At 34.5% G+C, this 25,343-nt stretch overlaps 1 protein-coding gene across 4 annotated transcripts in view; it reads right to left on the reverse strand.

Annotated features, from left to right (window-relative positions):
- TBC1D5 (TBC1 domain family member 5) overlaps positions 1-25,343 on the reverse strand; it is a 273,988-nt gene that overhangs the window by 180,161 nt on the left and 68,484 nt on the right. For all 4 annotated transcript variants that reach the window (XM_063303859.1, XM_063303858.1, XM_063303861.1 and 1 more), the window contains exon 3: positions 9,086-9,220. In XM_063303859.1, the coding sequence (XP_063159929.1) occupies positions 9,086-9,185 (100 nt within the window). In that variant the 5' untranslated portion in view covers positions 9,186-9,220. The remainder of the gene's footprint in view (positions 1-9,085; positions 9,221-25,343) is intronic.

Genomic DNA, 25,343 nt, shown 5'->3' on the forward strand with positions numbered 1-25,343 from the left:
ATGAAGTCATGCAAACAAGGGAGGAGAATCATTCCTCAAAGTTAGGTATGTAAAAGTAAAGAACTGTCTTGATGAACAGATTCTATTTCTGTAAAAATAACAATAAAACATATAAGGTAAATTTAAATATCAGCTACTATATATTCTGCAGCTAATGGTTCTGTATGTTCAGACCATGCAACTATGTGATTACTGCTTCAGAGATATGAACAAGTCTGAAAATCAGATCAGAATTAAACATATTACTGGCTAATTAGCATGAACTTTGGAAAAATTTTAAACTTTAATAAAACACACACACAGAGCAAATATATATCATGGCTATCTTAGAGCAATATATGGGAACAAAACAAGCATTTCATCTGGATTTTTTTCATAGAATGGTGAGGAAAAATATTAGATAAAAATAAGATTATTTGTTCTAAAAATCTATAAATAAAATACTAAATCATCTTCCTCCAACTTGATTTATTCCAGATGTATTAGACTTCAAGTCTCAGAATTTCCATCCAGCAAGATACTATTTTTTACTTTTTTAAGGGAAATTAATGCCATTTATAGTATATTCGTTGTGCTTTCACACATACACACAAACATACAAATATGAAAACAAAACACATTTGCTCACACTGAAGGTTTTTTTGGGGGGGTCAACCTACTGTATTCTAGTTCCCCTAACTGGATTACTAAAGTACAAAAAAGAGACTTATTGAAGAAAATACACAATCTACATTGAAACAATTTACTAAACTTTCAATTTTCCTTGTGTCCAAAAAGCATTTATTTTGGGGAAAAACTAGGTTTATAATATCATTTTATTCCATTTTATGTATACCCTATATTTCTATCCTTATTTATAAATATTTATATTTATTTATACACAGTATCATTTTATTCCACTTAATTTTTAACCAATAGTGAGCTTTTGTTAAATGTATGGATTTTTAAAATAGAAATATAAGCATCCATTAAGACAGTATAATTCAAAGTAGAGGTGAAAACTATCCAATGTGGCTATTTCATTTCATTACCAGCTATGTTGTTCAAATTGATACAAATGGTCTCCTTCTGTTTCTGACTGTCGGCTTGTCTGATTAGTACAACTAATTATTCGGACTGGGAAGATCTCCTATATCTAAATAGAAGATGTGCAGTTTGTAACCTGCTTAATTTGCCTTATGTCCTACATGGCCCTCAGTATGGTATTCATTAAACTATCAGCTGTTTTGTTTATAAAAATGGCAATATAAGCATAGGCAGATTTTTCTTTGTTAAAAAAAGCCATATTGCCCATAAATAATATACACCTTGTTGAAAATGGCAAGAAACCATCAGGTACGTGTCATGATTATCGTGGATTTCTTCATGTTATATGTCCTTATACTGAAAAACTTAAGATATTGGACGATAAAGCTTTAGAATATGTTCAATGCCTATATTTACTCATCTCAATTACAATTTAAATATTTATGACAAATCAGGTTCAAATCCAGGGCATTTTATTTTATTTTATTATAACAGATTTTTGTATCAAAATGGATTGACAATTTGAGACTAGATGATACTACTAAGTACATAAAGAATGGGCTTAAATCTTTTTTCGTTCTTTTATTTGCATACACCTACCAAACTTAATTTAAAAATTACAACTAATCTATTGTAACTGCATTTTTAAATGGAGAAACATAAAACTTGTGGGAAAGCTGTATTTGGTTCTCGAAACAGTCATGACAACAGATCAATTGATTTCTCTAGAATTTGAAGAATTGAGTTGTTAGGGAAAAAACCCTAAAAAATAAAATATTATTTTAATCAATAATTTAATAACATAGGTTTTAGAATTTTACTTACCACTATACAGATTGTATGAACAACAACTCTAAACTTAAGAAGTAGACATTTTGATGGGCAAACTACCATTACCATCTACCATTGTTAAATAATTCATTCTACTTTGCTTAATAGGAGAAATATTTACATTTATATAAATTACATATATAAACTGAAAGAACTGCAAAAGGACTTTTATTACTGAATGTTTTCCAGTGTACATCAATTTTATAATGATTCTCTACATGGCCTACTATTTATGAATCCAGAACTAAGGGATATAATACACTATTTTTACTGATAGCAACAAAGGGATGACAATACCTGTAAAATATCCTTTAAAAATGTCAGGTGTTGTTTTAAAGGCATTCAAATTTTTAATGTACAAAAAGGTCACTAAGACGTTTAAGTTGTTATAAATATCTCTCAAGTCTACATTTAATCATTCCGCTATTACAACTAGAATCTTAACAATGACCAAAATTGGACTAATAATTCCTAGCATCAGTAATCAAAAGCAAATAATTCTAAATAGGTATTAAGCTTATCAGCTGATTTAAAATGCAGTACCTTCAAAACCAAAATAATATCAAAGCATGACCTAATACAAGTGACATGGCAGTTGATAACTTAGTTTAGCTATATCTAAATATATTATTTAAACTATGTTAATTCTTAAAAAAAAAAGAAAAACAATGTTGCTCTCTGCATTTTATGCTTTAATTTTCACTATACATGAAAATATTCAAGTGACTACAAAACAGGAGAACACTATTTGAGATGCAAGTGACAGGAATAATTATTACCAGACATAAGTGGAGAAGTGATATTCCAATGGCCTTTGTCACTAGAAATCTGTAGCTGTTCAAGTAAAATCAAACTACAGAGAAGCTATTATTAATAAATGACTATTAAAAGCTTGCTAAGTAGCATCTGGTGTTGGATGAAACAGAAGGAAGTTTTGATGCTATTTAGAGAGAATAAAATAAAGCAGACTGAGTAAGTTTCAGTAGTGAATGTTCTACTCAAGTCTTAATTGTTCATAACTCACCGCTTCCTAATCCAAACAAATATTTTGAGAGATATTTTTAATATATGTCAAATTAAAGTAAAATTTCCTTGTTTAATTCTTACCTTTTCTAATTGGCCCTATGGCCAAAGCAACTCTTAATTTCTTTCCATAACCACATCAAGTGAGGAAATATATCTGTATTTATATCTGGAATAATGGTATTTTTTAGGAATCATCTACCTGGCTTAAAAAAAGTTTTACATGCATATCTACCTATGGCATAGCAGAACTGAAGGTTTGGCTCCTAGACTAAACCTCAGAAATATACAATTACATTAAAATAGCTTAAGATGTGATCACAAAAATAGGAAAATCAAAATCAAGTTTATTATAAAATATAAATCAGGACAGAAAATGTTTTTTTTCAGGTCTTAATATCACATTGGATTGGTTTGCATTTTTGAAGTTTTCCTATTCCTTATCCAACTGCTTTGGCCTGTATGCTTCTTCTCTGTTGGTGAAGATATGGAACAGCCTTCAAGATAGACAAGGTCAGGAAACCGATTCTGCAAAGACTACTGGAACTCTGTTTATTGATGCACAGTATAATAACAGAATCTAGAAATCCTGAAACAGATTCTTCCTTTCCCCACTTATACCAAAGAGAATCAAGGCAGCCAAAATTGCTGAGGCAAGAATACTATAAATTCCATGGGATATATATGAACAGACTTAAATTCTGCAGATGCAAAACTACTATTCAATCTAGAAGATGGAAGTGACAAACCTCACTCATATACTCAATACAGTAAAGTTTTTTCTTCAACATAAATGGTCAATTTTAGCATGTTTTTTCCCATGTAGTTTTGCCCTAAATCAATGAAAGCTATACTACCTATATCTGAGCTGATACTGAACTTATCTTGTCAATCAAGGTTAAACACATTACTGTCAAGCCACAAATTCCTAATTATCAGACTACATATATAGACTAATTTAATCTGTTACTTAAATGCAATGTAGCATATCAACAGTGGAAGGGTTTTATGCAATGTATGAAGTTCATTCTTCTTTTTTTATAAAGCAGTTGTAGCCACTTAATACTGAATTTCTGAGTTATGGCATTTGTGCTAAGAAAATTATGCTACAGTCCATCCCACACTCAATATCCACAGCATGCTTTATTTTAAATAATAGTATAAAACTGAAAGATGATGAATCTTGGCTGCATATGGCATCAGATTAAAATGCAGTCTGTGTTTCACTGTAAAAAACTCATGAAGATGAAATAGATGCTTTATATAAAATATTTACATATAGAATGTAAAAATGTACCATGGCTGGTAACCTTTATGACTTTGGGGAACCATGTATTTACATATGTCTATCTTTGCATGTGCATATCTGTGTGTTGTGTATATATTTTTAACAGTTGACAGCTGTTTTAGAGCATACAGAGATGCCAAGCTGAATGAGGGTCTTGATTACTTCAAGATTAGCTATCTTAAGTTTCTATTCATTTTAAGTGTTGTTAGTGAGAAGAGTCATTAGTCACTTCCTTGTCTCATAGAACATCAGCATACATTTACATTGTTAATGAACATTTGGGGTAAATGAATTAATGGCTCTTTTAAACATCAATTCAAATACTAATAACTTAGTATGTCACAGCAATGTTAAAGTTCAGAAAAACTACCCCACCTAGGTAACTAATTGCTCCAGGGCACAATGAAAAAAAGAAAAAGAAAGAAACAAATAAAAAAAGAATTCAATAAATTAAACTTCTGTATGAAGTTAAAAATTATGAATCACAGCTAAAAAGTTCAAGAGATACTGATTTTTCTATTCTAAATAAAACACTTTTAATTTTTGTTTAATGTTGGCTGAAAAAACATACTTTCCCCAGTATTCTAGATTTAAAAATATATGAACAATTCTTATTTTTATGTTAAATGTGTAATAGAAATAAAATAAAGTATAAAATATAATAACTTTGTGAGACCCATTGAATTCTGAAGATTGCTGATTTTAGATAATTCACGTGCAAGGAAATAGGCATTTCCTAAAGTTAGCAATATTAACAGGCAAAAAATGAGCTAATTATATCATAATTTCAAAATGTAGAGATAGTCACTATTATAAATGTTGCATACTGATGGAAAAAAGTCATATTTGTGGCTCTTTGATAATATATCATGACACATCATATCTAAAACCATCTTCATCTGTGTGTTTGTATCTATGGTGTACACACACACACACACACACACAGGCTCATTCAAAAAGGGCGATCTGGAAATAATACAAAGTTACCCCATACAATTTTTCTGACACTAGCATTCCTTGACTGAAAAAATAAAAGTATAAGAATATGAAGAAATAATTGCAAAATGAACTTTGTGTGACATGGCTAAAATGTCAATGTTGCTCTTTCCTAGTCAATCACAAAGTATAGTCCTTGCACATAAAGCTATTGGGTGCATGTGCACATGGATGTGTGAATGGATGTACAGGCTCTGTCTAAAATGAGAAACTCCCTAACTGCACATTCAGCAGAGCATGAGAAAGGAGTGTTTACAAATACTGTGTTATATATGCTAAGAAAGCTCTTTCCCAAATCGGACTATAATAGGCTGGAAAACTTCTAGCCTTCCAGATATTACTGAAGTGAAACTAAAAGCAGCCAGCCAGCATGGGCAAATGTGAGGGATCTCTAGTTCAACAACATCTGGAGAGCCAAACATTTCCTAGTCTTACAATACAGTTTTATTATGGTTGATTGCACAGTCAGCCAGATCTTTAGACTGGATTAACATTTTTGTCCACCTATCGAGTCCTTCCCAAGGACCTGGGATAGGCACATGTTGTTTACTAATATTAACGGTATCGTTGCAGGATGTAAGCTGTTCCAAATAAAGTTGCCTTTTGCCATCGACTGATGGTGATTTTGTCAATGCCAATGGTGTTCAAATGGTGCTCCAGATGTTTTGGGATTGCACCCAAGGTGTCTATTACTATTGGTACTATCTTTGCTTTCATTTGCCACAGTCATTCTACTTCTATTTGCAGGTCTTTATATTTTGTGAGTTTCTCCAGTTCTTTCTCTTCTCTTCTGCTGTCTCCAGGTATTGCAATGTCCACTATCCAGACTTTTTTGTCTTTCTTATCAACATCAATTAAGTCTGGAGTATTGTGTGCCAAATGCTTGTCTGTTTGAATTCTAAAGTCCCAGAGCATTTTGGCTTCTTCATTTTCTATTACTTTGTCTATTTTGTGGCCTCACCAGTTCTTGCTTGAAGGCAAGCAGTATTTCTTGCAGAAATTCCAATGCACCGTTGTTGCTACTTTGTCATGCCGTTGTTTGTAATCCATCTATGTGATCTTCTTGCAGCAGCTAACTAGGTGGTCCACTGTTTCTTCAGATACTTTGCAGAGATGATATTTGCTGTCTGTTGCTGTCTTCTCAATTCTGGCTTTACATGCATTTGTTCTTAAGGCTTGTTCTTCTGCACCCAAAATTACCCCTGCTGACTCTTTCTTCAACTTTCCTGCTCTTAGCCATTGCCAGGTCTTGTTATCTGCTTTGCCCACTAGCTATGTACTGGCCATGTAATACTTTGCCTTGCCATGTCTCTCTTCTATTCTTTATTTGGTCTTTCTTATAGGCCAGTTTGGTCTCATTGATATTCACTAAGCCTTCATGGTGTACTAGCTTCAGTGCATCTTCTTCGCTGTCCTTCAGATATTCTTCCAACGCCCTTTTTACTTCTTCAGCTGTCTGGTGTACTTCAACATTCTACACCCACCTACGCTTCTTGGTAAATAGAGCCCATCAACATTGCTGCACAGATAAAGGGCATGGTCCATTGTCATTATTTTTCTGGTCTTCCTATCCAGGGCTTCTAGTTCAGCTTGAGTCCAATCCACTATTCCAGCTCTTTATATCTAATGACTGGAGTTGCCCAAGTAATAGCCTCGATGGTACTTCCGCAACTGAGTTTGGACTTTAAGATCTTCTTCACTCTTCTGATGTATTCACTACTAACATTCTTTTTGACTTTGTGTGCTTGATGTTGTCAGCCTAAAGGTATTTGTAGTGATCTTCTTCATCCAGACTCTTGATGTTATTACATTAGAGCATCTTGATTCCTTCAGTTTTCACTATTTTTCCCCTGTTGATGGTAAGGGTGGCACATTTGTCCAGTCCAAACTCCATTGCAATATTTTGGCTGTGTGTTCAAATGGTATTGTGCAGCAATTCCAATTCAGATGGTATTTTTTCATACAGCATCAGATTGTCCATGTAAAAGAGGTGGGATAGCCTGGCATATATTTTTGATGTTTGATAGCCATGGCCTGACTTGTTCAGTATTGTTGACAGAGGAATCAAGGCAATGACAAACAGCAGTGATGATAATGTGTCTCCCTTGATGTTAACATCTCTTGATGTTAACATCTCCCAGTCTATCACCATTGACCAGCAACTGTATCTTCCCTTGTGCCATTAATCTTTGCACAAAGTTTCTGATGTTTCTATTGACTCCTGTTATTTCTAGGCATTTGATTATCCAGTCATGTGGCAGGGAGTCGAATGCCTTCTTGCAATCATTCAAGGTGGTCTTCCTTCTCTTACAGTTTTCCAAAATCATCTTGTCAATTAGGAGCTCATCTTCTGTTCCTCTGCTGTTTGGGCAGTTTCCTTTTTGTTCAGATGGAAAGAGCTTGTTTTTAACTAGATGCTGTTGGACTGCATCAGCTACAACACCAGTTAGCAATTTGAAAGTTGTTGGTAAGCAGGTTAATTGGCGTGTGGTTGCCTGGTGCTGCCCCTTTTGTTGGATCTTTCATTATCAGGTAGGTTTTGCCAGATGTTAACCAATGTTCAATTTCACCTCCTTGCAGTATGTTGTTAAACTGCTTGGCAATGAATGGGTGCAGACCAGTCAGATGTTTCAACCAAAACCATGCAGTTCACCTGGTACTAATTCTTGATCTTCCTTGCCCTTTTCTCCACCCTTTTTGCTGTTATTGCAAGTTCTTTCATTTCAGCTTATTTTTTCCTTCTCTACCTCCTTTATCCAAGTTGTATTCTTGTTGTATTTCTTTGGGTTGTCCCATAGCTGCACCCAGAACTGCACTGTTTCTTCTTTGTCAGGTATTGACTGGTTCAGTGCAGTCTCTCCATTGATGTATTGGTAGAAACGTTTCTGATTCAACTGAAATTGGAGATTCTGCCTGTAATGTGCGATTCGAGCTTCGTATCTGCTGATTTTCTTGGCTATGTCTGTTATTTGCAGCTTTATTATTTCCAGTGCTTCCTTGATCTTCCTTGTATCTAGGTAATATTTCTTGATCAGGTATTCTTTGGTCTACTTGTTCTTCAGCTTCTTTTCTTTCATCTGTTCTAGCTTGCTTGCATCTGATCTTAGCATGCTGATCTTATTTTCCAACCTGATCTTTCATTTAGGTGATGCTTGGATGTTTGGCTTTATTTCTTGTTTGTTGATTTTGCATCCAAAATCTTCAATTATAACTGCAGCTGTGCTGTACAAACATTTCCTACATATTACAGTTTTAAATATTGTTGTTGTTGTTATTATTATTATTTCCATTACTATATTGATTTTAAATTAGTGACTGTCTGCTGACATAGGTAAGATAAATAATTTAAACAGGTTAAAAATAATGGGTACATACTGTAAAATACTTACAGCAAAACCATAATCATACCTTTTAAGATGAGGATATGAACTGCTTGTTTTGTTACTTGCTGAAGGTAAAAGGAGATGGGTAATAGTTATCTAGATTGTATCAGGAATGCCCCTAATAAATTTCATACCAAATATTTATGTCAGCAAATACAGAACACGAACAGAAACAAAGTAGCAGGAAATCAAGAAAGGAAGAAAAAAATGATTAAGGAGATCATCTTCGTAGACACTTAGTAAAAGCTATATTGAATGTCAATATTCTGATAGTGAAATAATTATTCAGTTAATGACTGGGAAGGGTAACCGTGAATAAACCACTTGAGTAGTGTTTTGAAGTCTAATTTTAACTTGACTTCTCACAGTTTTATTAATGCCTAACTGTTCTACACATACAAAAATGAACTGCTTATTACACATTTTAATGATTTGAAAACAAAACAACCCACCCCCAGAAATGTATCAAAAAGGTGACATACTAAGACTTTTCAAAGATTTTTAAATTGCAAGTACAGTATAGAAACTATAAACTCACCTTCATCAGGCTTGTTCCCATAACTCTGAAGGGGATCAATGCCTATTTCCTGCTCTTCAGTTTGCAAAGGATGGCTAGCTCCAGAAATGGAATGATACATATTGAGACTTGGCACGTCCAGTAAGTTGAAATTATCTGGATGAAAAATCAAAATCAAAATCAAATGATTTATCATAACTACCTACTATTTACACTGTATTGAGATGTAAAGACTTCAGAAAATGCTTAATTGTTTATGCATGGCACAGCTACTAATGATTAATCATACTGTTAGTTACTAGTTTAGTACAAAAGATGAGAAATATGTATTTTTACACAATACACACACATTTGCTTTATGAAGCATGTCCCAATATTTAATTTTTCTTCACTTCTCATACAAACACATAGAATCTTTTAATGACCACTTCTGCATTTTTTCAAGAAAAGTGAGTAACTACATCCATGTAGATCACCAGTTGAGCTTGAACTGATGGAAACTGTAAGTGTGTTCAATAGCAGGCTCCCCGCCCCAAAGGCCCTAACAGAATTGCATTTGTGCTCATTTGCCTCTTTTATATACATACACATATAGATCTTTCCCCTTTCTCCCAGTACAAGCATTTAATTTTCAGTTCTTATATTCCATAGGTGGATGCCATATGGATATGAAACACAATTCCAAGATAAATATTGCCTTGATTAATATGTTTAGTTCCAATATGCTATAAAAGTGGTATTTGGGGGATTTTTGTGTATTTTTGCAAGTTCCTAAGAGTTTCTCATGAATTACAAAAAATTAATTATTGCTTTTGGTAGGTATATCTCAGTTACAAAACTAATTGGCAAATTTAAATTGATTAAGCACCCATCCACATGCACAATTTTCCTACCTATACAAGTTAGATGGGCTAGCGGTGGCCATCTTTCTGCTGATATGCCAGTTTAGAAGAGTGGAACAGGAATGTATTCTGGCCTCTTTAACATTTATTTGAAGTCAGCTGTCATCACATTAACTTAAAACAGAATTCTACCCTCCTAAACTAACAGTACATAGTTAGTTGTGGTTCTTTATCCTGACTGTGAGACTATTTTTTTCTAAGAATGCCCTAGTGGACTATTGTAGGAAAGGGTCATAATAAACTATACAAATCCAAAATTGTGGGTTTTTAAGGAATCTAGATGTCATAATCATCAATGGCAGATAAACAAGACCAATATAGATCAGGTTTCTTCCTTCAAACATCTGGCATATTACAAACTTCTGAAATCGGGAGTGAACAAATTACATCTGTTATAAGGCCAACAATAGTGTTAAGATCATACTGAAAAAACTAAAGAAAACACTAAAGTGTAAAGAGGTAAATACATACTTGCTGCCATAAAACTCTTTAAAGCTAAAGCCATCTCCCATATTATACAGCTCCCAGGTATGTGCATATAATAGCTTAAAGCCCTACTGTCAAGACCAGATTCCTAAAGTGCTTTTTTCTATTTAGAAATTGGGATGATCCTGCTGGAGTTAAGTGTCCATACTTCCCAGCTGTACTTAGGCTTCATTATTCCAGTGATTCTTTGGCAGCCATGATCCTTTCTGACATTTTTTTCCTCTCTGGAAATTGAATCCAAAATGAAGTATGCCAGTTTGGCTTCTTGTGTCAAGCTCTGCTGGCAATGAGGCTATTACAAGCAAGATCCACGATCTGCCAGCAAGTGTTCGATATAACTCTCCAGGTCCACTTTAATATATTCCCTAAATGGTATAAGAGGGAAGTTATAGCAGTACCCATTCTGCAGAACAAACTTGCCCTTGTGATTTGAGGAACCTGAGACTCTACTGCACTTGTTCCTTTGATGTCCTTTTTATAGCTACTTGTGCCCTATCCTAATAAGCCCCCTTGTTAAAAGAGGTTTCACCAGTCCTGAGGATGGCTTTTTTTTTCAATATTTGGACTGGAACCTTTACATCTGTAGAAGACTAACAAATTTTCTTACAGCTGTCTCAGCTTTACACAAAAAATAAATACCTTAACTTTTGGGTTTTATAACTATGCAAAAATGTTATGCTTTTTATGTTGTTTTCTATCTTTATATCAAACGTGATTGGACAATGACTGCAGTGAAGTTATATTCCGCTTTTTGTAACAGTAATTAGCTTCTTGTGGTAATGCTGAAATACTTATATCTTACTCTTAATAATTATTTCACCTAACATACAAAACATAAAAATAAAATAAAAATAAAGTTGAAAATAATTTAGAGTTGTCCACAAAAGTACAGTTCTAAAGGAAACTGCATAAGAGAAAGAATGTCTGAAGAGGGCAACAATAACAATAACAAAAAGATTATATTCTACACTTATTAAAGTTCAGTTGTTATGATCCTGAAATGGAAAAAGATATGTGGAAGTTCCTATCACCGCTGACTGTACCAAGGGTACAGGGGTGTATAGTGTGACTGTACCAAGAAAACCAGGTAATAATTAGCAGACACTAATATGCTCCCTAGGAGGATAGATATTTTAAAAGGTTTGTCTCTACCTTCAAACAAGGAAGTTCTTACACAAGCCAAATAAAAGGATGTATGCAGGCCTGTTTATTACTGACCTTTTAAATTTCTCCCTCAATGAATATCCTATCTCTAGCCCCTTCCACATAGATGAAAGGAGCACTAGCTCTCAGCCTCTATTACAGAAAGCAAGAAAAGTCATCAAACACTGAGCATCTTTCTTATTCACCTACCAAGCTTCTTTCATAATTCACTAACCACCATCTGTCACTGAGGAAGTGTTTTCTTTAGATATATATAAAAAATACACAATTTGACATGTTTTCTCTCATAAACTGTATCAGATTTTAGATCATTAAAATGGAATGATGCAAATAAAAAATCTGCTTAATGCAATGAAGTATATCAGCTGGATTCCAAAACATAATGCAGTAGCTCATGTCACCAAGTAACCTGTCACTAATACTATAAAATCTACTGATTATGAAGTGTAGCTAGTTTCATTCCATTTAGTACAATTTTGGAACTTTTAAACACTATCAGTATAATCTTCAATACAAAACAGTGATGCATTGGACTTTAAATAAGTTAATTAAGTATTAAAATCAATCATGCGAAAGTCTTAATATTTAATATTGTTAGATTGTGTATCAAAGTGGTTTTATTATTTATTTACTCAAAACCTTTCCAGAATGCTTCATTTTGCATCAGGGGGTCTGTATCTCACAAGATAAATGCATTTGCAACATCAAATAAATTATATATAAAAGCATTTGTCTTAATACATGTCATTCAATATTAAATATCACCCATTGGTACCACCTTGAAACCTTAATCCATTTTAACCAACCACACATTTGTATTATTCAAATGTTGCCTATTAAACAGTTGTTTCTCGGGCCACAGTACAGAAATATATATCTAAGAATATTAAGCATAGGAGTTTTAAAATACTATTTTAAGATTTAACTCTACTGTATTCTGTCTTAGCAGCACTTAACAGAAAAAATATAAATTATGTCATATATTAAAATGTCAGAAATGAAAAATAATATGAATTGCTTCAGATGCACAGGAAACACGAATATATGTTTATAAAATGGAATTACAAGGACCAAATCTATATAAAATACAGGTTATTATATAAATTTTGTATAATCCCAATCCAGCGTAAGATACAATTACTGAGGTGAGTTGGAGAAGTGAAGATCAGCTTACCTAGCTCTCTTCTTTGTACCTAAATGCTTTTAACAACTCAATTGCTGCTAATAACCCTTTACTAGACAAGATTTGGGGGAGATTGGTGGTAATTCTACGCCCACCATTTTTGGAGGGAAATAATTGTTTAGACTTATTTCAACTGTTTTAACTGTTGACGTTGAAACTCCGGTGTCTGCTCTAACACATGACATTTATTGTGGGAAAGACAGATGGAGTACAATCATATGGGTACTCCTGGAATTTATTTTCATATGTCACTGCACTAGGGCTGAGGGTTATTCTATAGAGGCAAGGTGATATAGCATTTCTACTCCAAACTGCAGAGTCACTTCAAAAAAGTGACAGGGGGAAGAGGGCTAAATGACCCTTTGACATTTGATTTATTCTATATGAAGTCAATAGATGCGGTTATAAGGATATTTGAAGTGAGCTGTCATCAATGTGATCATAATACCCAGTTACATATATTAAGGTGATTAACTAAAAACAACCAAAACCAAATCCTAACAAGACGGGACACTGTCTCTTACATTTACGAATTAAATGTACAACCTTTTCTAGATATAACTGATCTGTTGTTGAAAGAGAGATGGCGTATATTGTATAGTATAGTTTTTAATCGAGTACTGTCACTTGAGTCCCAGATGGCCTCAAATAGATATAACTTTTACATATAAGTGAGCAAGGCTATCTCCACTCCAGAATGTGAAAACACACATATCCAAGAATGGACTTGGGCATTTAGATAGTTTATCTGTTAACTAAATGATAGTACAAAACAAGAATTAGCATTTACAATTTTTGTAAGTCTAAGTAACAGAGGGATTAACCTTCATTAGGCCATAATTGCCAGAATTTCTGAAGAGAAAATCTGCACATGAACCTTATTTTATATAGCAATCATGAACGAAGTGACTAAGGAATAGGACAGCATTAAGAAATAAACAATGGAACATGGAAGCACTAAGTACGCATGCATATGGTTGTATACCTGTTTGGAAAACTATATGTATTTGAACCTAATGGGATTTAAATCTGATTTTATCAACACCATAAAAGGCAAATTCTGACAGAAATAAGTTTTGGGAGGAAAAAAAATGAGCAAAGCTGCACTGTGAGGTTACAACTAAAAAAAAAAAGCAGATATAGAAAAGAAACATTAGGAAACTTACTCTACAGATCATTGACACAGAACAGTCTGCAAGCACCACTTCTGGCATACAGTGGCAGTCTTTCTCTGTCTAGTGCTCTCAGATGAGTTGGATTGCATCTCCCATCAACAACAGTTGGTCGTGCTGGCTGGAAATGATGGGAGTTCTGGACCAGTATATCTGTAGTATATCAGTTTAAAAGTTTAAATAGCTTTTACTATTCTGATGCATACCCCGTAACACCTCTTTTCAAATGCCGACACTGGTTCTACATGTATTTGTTCATCTACAAAAATCACAAAAACGAAACATCTTATCTTCACATTTAGAACCGTCTGATGGTTTGCTTTGCACATACCTTTTGCTTTATAATTTCATACATGCATCATTATTTCCATCACAAACTTAAGAAACACAGTCAGAACACATCTGTGGCACCATTTCTCTTTCAAATTTAGCCCCAATTCTGTGAAGAATTTAATCCATTCTTATCTACCTACCTACCAACTGATCTATCCATCCATCCGTATGTTCCCCTCATACAATGGTCTTACAACATAGAGATTATCCATGATCATTACAGAGGAAATAACTTGATCATATTTAGTGAAGATCCATTGTAATGAATAAGACAATTAGGACTAACTGAAAACCCACTGATCTGAACTCAATTTAATTCTACTCCAAATATGTATAAGAATGGATTCAACTTAATATATATTCTAGTAATGAATATATTTTCCATAATCAAGATTGAAGTAATAGTCATTTTCTCTTTAGTTTATTGAGTTCAGTGTTGGACTTTAGTACCTTAATCATTTGAACTTAGACTGCATATATGTGAAATCACATATTATGCTGATACACTGCTAGCTGCTATACAAGTTTATATAAGAACTGAACTTATCCAGGCTATTAACCAATACATTCTGATAGTAATAAAGTAGTAAGGTCCCAGAAAACAAAAACTATCTCCCACCTTTATTTCCTTTGGACTTTCCCATTCCCTTTCTATTGTCATAAAACTATTCAATTTCAGAGTGCAAGTCTGTGAAGAAACAGATTTTGTTGTTCTTGCTGCCATTGATTGTTCTTTGCTTATAATAGTGAATTCAAATGACCACTATGCAAATAACATGATTACCCTTAAGTCATCATATTTTCTGAATTTCTGTTGAATTAAATAGTACAAAGGAATGGATATGAAAAATGCTGTTATCAATATTTCTCCCACTCTTTCCCATTTTATTTGTTTTCTTTAGACTTCTCTTTGCTACTCATAAGTGCAGGAAAGAAATGCATTATTATTTAAGGACACAACCAAATTTATGTTGATTTTTTTCCGAGCATAGTAAAAAGCCACTAAACATTGTGCAGGTTTAGGTTGGAAAATGCTTCTACAAACCCTTGATATCCCAGTGGAAAAAAATATATTTAGATGTGTATCCTGAGATAGTATATTTCCAAATAGCGAATGGATCTGAAAGCAGTAGCACAGAGCAAGTATACATGTCATGCGTTTATAGTTTAGACAATGCACACAACTCTTGATAGTATGTATTGCCAATATAGGGCTTGCTCTTTAGTACTGATTTTCATGGAAGCTTTGCTTTGTTGTCATATGCATGCAACAAATACAAGATAATTTATTTTTTTCACTAAACATTAAGAAGATTTTAAGAACAACATCTGGCTTTATATTTTATATAAATCTTGTAACACCTTGTGACTAATCTTTTAAGCCCATTTTATTAAAAAAACACAGGAGATGTAAACAAGTGATAGTCATAAATCTCCTTGATTTATTTTTTTCTTTTGTTTTTAAGAAAGCTATTGTAGTCTGTTTTTCACTTCATTTTTCCTATAAATCTTCTCCAGCTGCCACTAACCAACCAAAAAATGAGGCCCCTGAATTCTGTCTAGACATTATATGGCTGTCTGTGCAACACACTGGCAAAATTCAAAAGTTTTTGAGATTTTTTTTTTTTTGTTAAGAGTGCTTTTGTATTATCTCAATTTTAACTGAGGCACAGGAAATAAGGAAAGCAATTGGTAATGCTTATTAGTAAAACCCATATTAATGTGGGAGTATGAGACAAAATTCTAGCATATCTGATATACAAACTGAAATCTAATTCCATTTTTACATCAATGGAAATGGTCCTATAGATACAAAAAGGAAGGGATGATTCTTCTCCTGCAGCCCTTCTAAGCCTGGGGGAACATTAACACAGTAGAGCAGAGGTAGGTGGGAAGTTCTGGACAAGAAAAGGGAAAAGTCCCATTGTATAAGCAGATGTTTAATTTAAAAAATAAATTAAAATAACATGAAATTTGAATTGCAAGCTTCATTTTATATTTATGATATTACAGAATCTCCAAGGATTGCCTAATCTCTATTATGAAATCTCCAGAGAATCCTGCTTTTAGAAAAATGATTGGACTGTATGCAAAGGCACGACTGAGAACCTTACAAGTTAGGAGGATCAGTAGAATATACTGCTCCCCTTTTACTTTTTGTTCACACAAAAGGTCAATTGCATACAATTCAGTCACAACTATGGACTGGAGGATGTTGTGAAGCATGCCCTACTAGACTGAATAAGAATTTGCAGAACTTTTACAAATGGCAAAGGAATCTAATTACAGCTGTCAACTACACTGCAACTGCAGACATGAAACACTTGTCAGCAATGAGAATGTCTTAAACTTATCAAATCCTGCAGACATTAGGACGAACAGTGCAATAAGTGCAAGGAACGAGTGCATTTAAACATCAGCCAGATAGCAGCCAAATGCAGGGGGAACTTGCTTCTCCATCTTTAGCTCTGTGGCTGAAGAGGTAAGGCAGATTACTCTGAATCTTATCACTGGCTACTAGTTTTGCTAGTTATCAGTTTACATTTAACTAGATGTAATTGTCTCTTGATAACTAACTTCCCTTCTTTTTCAACTATCAAATGTATTCCTTTCTTTTGCCCCAGCTTTCTCTATAAGCCTTGCTGTTTAGATAGTAAACCTATTTATGATTAGATGTCTAGAATACACCAATCAACCATACCACTTTTCATCTCCCATACAGTACTAACAATTCCACTCTGCCCTCTTGTACATACCCTAAACTAGTGGGAGGCCACTTATGCTAAATGTTGCTAAACCACAATTTCTGAGTGAGGGATATTAGGTGTTACATTTTAACATCTGGTGTGCCACAGGTTGCTTTCCCTTCTATGAAACTTGAAAATCTAAACCATACAGACAAGCCTCAGCATTTTGGCTTAGGTGCCACTTAAATCCCAAGAAAGAGGGTAGTTAAGAAAAGCAATTATCCTTCATGAAACTGATCAAAAAATGTAAAAGGAACCTAAATATAGCAGCCAGTTTTATATACAGTGTGGGTAATGAAAAGGAATGTGAAGGATGCTAGGAGTAAGAGTGCCATGTGATATGAGAACATTTTTAAATTTAACCTAACCATCTTAAACTAGGATATCATCTAAAACCAAACTTTTAACCACACATATGCACAGTTTATTGGAAGTTCTGCCTTCTCCACTTGGTTTATGCATCTTGAGTTAAAAAGTCTTTCTAAATGTCAACTTTCAACATTATAAAATTATACAGAAGGAGAAGAAAACAGGGCTTACAGTGCATATAAATATGGTAGTGTATTAGCCTGCATTTAATTACCAGTTCAAACAACCTGATCTAACCTTTGACAAGTAAAATAAATGTTCTGAATAATTTAACCAAAGCAAACATTTGCTGTTAATGCTGGCTAATTATAGTAAGAGTTGTGGAGGAAAGAAGGGGGGAAAGAGAGGGAAATCAGTGAAATGATAATTTATACACTTGTATAGCAGTTGCCACAACTATTTCTTGAAACCCTTGAATGTTTTTACTTCTGATCTTCGTATTAAAACAATTTGAAGGTATACTTCCCTTTCTGTAAAAAAAATTAAATATATCCTTTTGAATTACATAAATAGAGACGGTTAAGTGTGTATTAATGGTCCCTAGAAATGTTATTTTCTTTAGTAATTAAATAAGCAGTTGTTTTACCATGTTTTACTAGATAAAATGTTGGCATTTTTCTTAAAAAAAATGTTTTTTTTACAAACATTTGTAAAAAAATTGTCCAAAAACTTATAAAAACTAAAGACTTTGGTCACTTCTGTAACTTAATAGAAATTATTTGCACAAAAAAAAGGAAGAAAGAAAGAAAGAAAATGGTGTTGCCCGGGTCATTACTGTAGGATATTCTAGTGTACTAGTTTAATTTCAAATCACTTCATCATCTGCAGCTGCTTTATATGGTTTGTCAGGTTTCTCAGGTAGCACTATATACTGCAAGTAATTAAGAAGTCTCTCAGAGCTCTGATTAGTAAAATTTATTAAGAAGGTTAAAATAAGGATACGCTGAGTACTCTACATTCAGATGAGAAACCTACACGCAGGCAAATTAGGGTGAGAGATTTAGGGTGAGAGATTTCTGATTTTTTTTCTTATGCTCTTTTGATGTAAAGGGAAGGAGGCTGGTCTTTTTTGAGGAGGAGAGGCAGGCTGCACCAGCTGATTTTAGAAATGGCCTCTAGATCTCTATCAATCTGGGAAACAGTTCTCCCAGCCTTGGGGAGTGAATTCTGGAGCTCAGAAACATTTCAAGGAGTGCAGATTCCAAAACTAATCTAAAGAGTCTGAGAGTGGGTCATTGGTTTTTCAGACAGATGGGCTCTTGGTACTTACAAAAATGAGAGCATGTAAAACTGAGGTACGATCAAATTCCATATTTCAATCTGAACTGGCAAAATTTGTATGTGTTTCATTGCTTCTCATCAACTGATTAAAGACCAGGATATAGTTGGACTTCTGGTCTCCTTACCAAACCACTCTTGGTCCTGCCATCCTTTCCTCTACAATCATTTTCCTTCCTTGTATCCTAGACTTTGATTATGAATTGTTACTTTCATTACTAATCTCAGGTCTGTTTCCTGTAACTGTGTTTAAATACTTATGCATGACCCAACATGCTTATTGAACATGGGTATGGAAAACACACTATAAACCAAAGGCATGAAAGAGATGAAGGAGAAGTACATATATTTTAGGAAATAATGTTGTAGACAGAGACTCAAAATGTTTCAAGTTTTAATTCTTTAAACCAAACCATGAGCATATGGAAAGTCCTAAAGGCACATAAACACGTAGATTAGCTTCTAGCAAGATTATGATGAAAATAACACTGACTAAACACTTCTCTTTCTCATATACTTCCCAGCTTTGTTAAACAAGTTTAAAAAATGAGCTGGGGCAAATTTTAGAAATTTATTTATTTATTATCCCAACTTTATTATTTTTTTATAAATAACTCAAGGCGGTGAACATACCAAATTCTCCTTCCTCCTCCTATTTTCCCCACAACAACAACCCTGTGAGGTGGGTTGGGCTGAGAGAGAGTGACTGGCCCAAGGTCACGCAGCTGGCTTTCATGCCTAAGGCGGAACTAGAACTCTCAGTCTCCTGGTTTCTAGCCCGTTGCCTTAAACACTAGACCAAACTGGCTCTATATTATATTTAGAACCAGTTTGGTATAGAAGTTAAGGTGCTGAACTAGAAACAAAAGACCATGAGTTTCAATCCTCTTTTAGGCATGAAAGCTTACCCGCTCCCAGCCCAATCCACCTCACATGGTTGTTGTGGGGTAACTAGGAGGCACACTAGCATAATTGCAAAATACATGAGGTGGGCAAAGGCTTAAGTTGACAGTTGTTACAATTCCATTTACCCCACTATGACTCTAGAATCAATGTTGATCAATTATTGCTCAGCTTTACAATCAATAAGGTAAGAAATAGGGGGATATTGTCTCCTCCTTTTTTATTAGCAAGGTATAGTTAAAATACCACTGGAAACTTTCCTGTAACTATTTTCAGCCTGTTCATAAAGATTGGGGTAAAGGTAAAGGTAAAGGTTTCCCTTGACATTAAGTCCAGTCGTGTCCGACTCTAGGGGGCGGTGCTCATCTCCGTTTCAAAGCCGAAGAGCCGGCATTTGTCCGTAGACACTTCCGTGGTCATGTGGCCAGCATGACTAAACGGAACGCCGTTACCTGCCCGCTGAAGCGGTACCTATTAATCTACTCACATTTACGTTTTCGAACTGCTAGGTTGGCAGGAGCTGGGACTAGCAACGGGAACTCACCCCATCACGCGGATTTGAACTGCCGACCTTCTGATCGGCAAGCTCAGCAGCTCAGCGGTTTAACCCGCAGCGCCACCACGTCCCTAAAGATTGGGGTAAGGTCTAAAAAAAATAATAAACATTTGATAATACCGCATAATAGTTCTAGGTATCAGATACCTGAAATCCTTTTAGCTTTGTAAACACATTTCTGTATTCTCTATTTAAAATCACATACTAGATAGATCGATAGATCTTTAGCCCATTTTATACAAAGCTATCGCAGCTCCAGATAAAAGTAAGGGAAAAATCATGCTTCAATAAGATACTGCACTAGCTGGCAAAAACATTCTTTCTCCACTACACCAATCATGCTCAGATTTGAAAGAAAACAACAAGAACATTAAACTAGGCTGTCGCATAGTTTATCATTTCTGATGAACAGTGAGGAAAGGAGGAAAGCCTTATTTCTCAAAATTGGTCTGCAGAAAGTTCAACATCAGATGAATATATATTCTCATGCACACAGAAGGATTCTATATATTGCTTTCAAATTACTTTTCTCAGTGAAGAAAGCAACAGTGTTAAAACTCTGATATTATAGGGTGAAGAACTAAATCTGTATTATCTGATTAGTTGCCTCTGTTACAAATGAAGGTTATTTTATTTATTTATTTATTTCCCCTTTTTTTGTTATGTCAAAGGAAGGGACAGGGCAATCCATGGCCTGTGTGAACCTCCCAGATTGCATTACTCCCCCAGTAATATTCTGTCACTGTTTCTTTGTTTACCTCCCATTCCCCCTACCCCCAACAATGAATGAATGAATGAATGAATATGAATGGCAAGTTCTGGAAAGCAAACCACTACCAAAGCGTAGGGGTGGGGAGAAGACCAAATTAACTGATTCATGTATTTTAATTTTGGTAGCACATTCTAGAGATTCTTTTTCAGGATTCTGGAGAGGTTTAGGTTTCCATTGGTTGCCAATTCCTATTCCTACACTTTAAAACAGTGAAATAACCCCCCCCCCCCAAAAAGGTCAGAAATTTCACCATCATCCTTTCCAGCAACATCACTGTGTCAATGAATGGCCCTTTACAACTCTCTGGAAGATCAAGAAATGAGCTACACCCACAGAGTACACCAAGTCCTCTGGTACTAACAAATAAACCCCATCCTTTCATCTGCCATGTTAGGTTTGGTTTCTTTTACATTATTAATACGTGAAAAAAAGGTTGCTGTCTAGACATCCTCTAGAATGCACCAACAATAAGTTGTGTCCTCTCAATGGTATTCAACTCTGCAGCATTACCGATATCCACTGAATATTTTTTTCAGTTTTATTCTCTTTCTCTACTATACTTAACCAAAGTATAATAAGGTATTAAGCCCGTAAGATCAAGGTGGTGGATAAATTGCATAAATAAATGAGTTTACTTTCAATTGATAAACATACATTAGAACCAACATTAAAGTTTCAAAACCAGTTTAAAGTAAAGACAGGGACTTGGCAATGCCAAAATGGAAGGCTCAAACACATGGAAGCCTCTTTAGCAAACATCGTCATTTAAAGACTAAAATATGCAAATAGGCAATAAAATCTGTGGGGGAGGTGGGGTTGTCAATTTCATTTCATACAGTTCAAAATCAGAATTATCAAATTATAACTCTACCAATTTAAATTAGACATTATCCAAACTACAAATGAAAAACAACACATCCTCTTTCTAAAAACAGAATGCCAAAGAAAATATTAAAAATGAGGATACTACTCTGATAGCTGAAAATGCAAAGAATTTGCAAGCTCTAGTAATGAAAGTCAAGGAGCACAATGAAAAAATGGGACTAAAATTAAATATAAATAAGACTAATGACAACAGGTAGAACAACCAGCCTTAGAAGAAACAATGAAAATATTGAAGTTGTAAGAAGCCTCTGCCTTTTAGGGTCAACCATCAACAGTAAAGGAACCAACAGTCAAGAAATGCACTGCAGACCAGCACCAAAGTAGCAATGAAGGCCTTGGAAAATATATTCAGATGCTGGGATGTATCTATACCTACAAAGATCAGAATCACGCAGGCAACAGTTTTCTCTGGACACTCTATGGAAGTGAAAATTAGACTTTGAAAAAGCAGGGTAGAAAAGTATTGATGCTTTTTAACTTTGGTGTTGGAGAAGACTTCTGAGAATATCACAGATAGTTAAGAAAACAAACAAACAAACTGATCATCAAGCAGATCAACTGAGTTCTCAAAGTGCAAATGGCTACACTTAAATTATCATGTGTTGGACATGTTAGGCAAAGGCCTAGATCTCTGGAGAGGACTCTAATGCTGGAAAAGTGCAAGGAAAGAGAAGAAGAGGACAACCAGCAGTAAGATGGATGGACTCAATTACAGTGGTGATGAGTATACCATTGGAAGCCCTGAAGGACCAGGTTAGGGACAGATAGTCTGGATAAAATCTACCTATGTGGTCACTAAGTCAACATCAACTTGATGGCACATAATCATCAATCAATCAATCAATCCTGTATTCCATTTAACTATTGACATTTGTATATCAAATTGATTAATCATCAACAGACTTTTATAAAGAGTAGTTGTAGGATTTTTAGTGTCACAGGATTTAATAATTGCTTGTAATAGTGTAGGTGTTTCTGAGGCTGAAAATGCTGCAGGTCCAAATTGGGATGTCAATAGCTGTGGCAATTGTAGATTCTGCTACTGAGCAATACTAGGTGGTAAATGATAAAAAAGCATCGTTTTCATCTATAATTTCTTTGAGTAATTACAACTTATCTGTAGAATTTGTCCTTTTGGGATGGGAATGACATGGGAAAACAGACAAATGGTATTCAACTTACTGTTCTAAGACAGATTGGGGAAAATGCAGATAGTGAGTGGCCAGTGTTCAGCTTTACAGAAACAAGCTTAGCTGTATTGGGATACTGTCCTCCTCCATCATCATCATCATCATCATCATCACCACCACCACCATCATCATCATCATCGCACTAAACCAAAGTGTGATTACTTCCAATCCTCATTTTGAAGTTAGACACATAGATACACAAAGAGAAGAAAAGATAGAAGATGCACATAAAATGTTCAGCTTTGAGCTTCTTTACCTGAAATGGAAACAGCATTTTGTTTCACTAAACATGGGAATAAAGTGGGAGATACATGCCTTCCAGATATTTTCTGCACCCTGCATTTAAAGCTAAGTCGGAGGAATTTGAACATATACTCCTTTTCCTCCAGTTCTCTTTAACAGCAGTTGCAAATTTTAAAATGTTCCCATGATACAAAATATATCTTGTACATGTTTTTCCTCCCCCTGCTATGGCATTCCCTTTTAATTATACTCAGTAGAAGTGTTTTGTTTAAAAAAAAAATCTTGCACCTGACATGTCACATTAAGCTTGAAAGTACTAGATTTGCACCTTCAAAAATATGAAGGCAAAGGGAATTTTCATGGACATTTTACACATTTATTAATATGATCAGTTCCATCATGTCCCAGGGAAAACATCTTATTAGTGCTACAATTAAAAGATTCAGCAACCATCCACACTATCTTTGCCTTTTAACAGTTCCAATCAGTAGCAGATCTAGGTGTAATCAACAGCAGCAGGGGGCTTTAAGAAGCAAAACAAAACAAAAACAGTAGGGTTCTTTACTAGTATGCTCTAAGTGATAACAAGGAGACATATTTTATTCTACCTTATTCCCAAACAGAACTTTGCAAGTCTTGTAATATACTTGTATGAAACACATTTTAATTACTCAGCTGCAAGACAAAAATATCACATCACAAAATGCTCACATTAAAAACGAAGAAACAATAAAAATTATCATCACTGTGGAAGTCTTTCTCCAATTACTTATACAGCCATGACATGAATCTATCCATATTTTAGAAGACAAGATTAGGGCTGCCTTATTTTCAAATGATTATGGGACTTGTGAACAACTGGATAAGAAGGGCTAGTTAGGGAGGTGGTAGTTTGCTATTAAAATGGAAAATATTTCTAGATCCTGCTGGACAGATTGACATGTAAGAACAGCACAGTGAAAAAATGATATTGAGAAATAAACCTAGAAAATTGTGGGTGACAGAATAGTTGATTTACCTTCCATTTTTATGGGACTAATCTTCTATCTCATGTTAACTTAGATTTAAAACAATCAATCCAGTCAATTATACAGTTTAATTTTTTAAAGAGATCTTTTAAAGAAAGCACACATTGCTTAATTTGTCTATTTAATTCTTCCATCTCAAAAAAAGCAAATACAGGAATTCGTACAAGGTGGTCATCTTACCAATTTTAAACCATACCTATTCCTTTGTGGACAGTCTCAGTAATAAGCGAAATAGGTAGACCTAAAGTTGAACTTAACTTGGGGTGAATTCATATACACATGTATGCAGACAGTGATTAACCAAGTCACACACTCAAGAAAGAAGAGGCTAGCTCTGTTTCCTCTGAAAGAATTGATTAAATTTGAGATCTGAGAAGCTAAGGATTAGTACCAGAGTCTACAAAAACTAATGTTACTTTATTACCTGAAAAGCCCTATCCACTTTATTTTTAGATGCAAATTTTAGTTAGCACAAGCACAACAGATCAGGATGCAGACTGTGTCAGCCAAAGCTTATGTCCATAATTATTGGTGGGTTAGGGCTATGCAGGTTTTAATCCTTCCTAACTATCAGGCTTGCTTTGTGATTGTGCATCCCTCTTTAAACATACCACCTGATGCCTCATGAAACTCCAGAGCCACTCCAAAAATTATCCCAAATAGTAATGTTTAAAATAATGGAATGGAAAAATTACTACATAAAATGTTAATACTCATATTAACAGTCTTTTAACACGTATGATTCTGACATGTCACTTAAGGCTGAAGGTTGCCCTCAGCCCCCAAAAGTTGCACATGGCTTATACTATGTCATCAGAACTACTGTTTTAAAAAATCCAAATAAAATTTAGAAGCAAAACACTTCTGTACTTTCTACATGGCTGCTTCAGTTTTTCTCAACACTGACTTAATTCTAAGAAATAAAGTGACCTATCTTTCAAAGATGCTGGAGGTAGTAATGACAGGGAACTTTAATTACTCTGATATCTGCTGGGAGGCAAACTCCACCAAGCATACCCATTCCAGGAAATTTTTGACTAGTCTTGCTGATAACTTTCTCCTTCAGAG

Source organism: Candoia aspera, chromosome 4, assembly GCF_035149785.1.
Source record: "Candoia aspera isolate rCanAsp1 chromosome 4, rCanAsp1.hap2, whole genome shotgun sequence".
Taxonomy (NCBI): Eukaryota; Metazoa; Chordata; class Lepidosauria; order Squamata; family Boidae; genus Candoia; species Candoia aspera.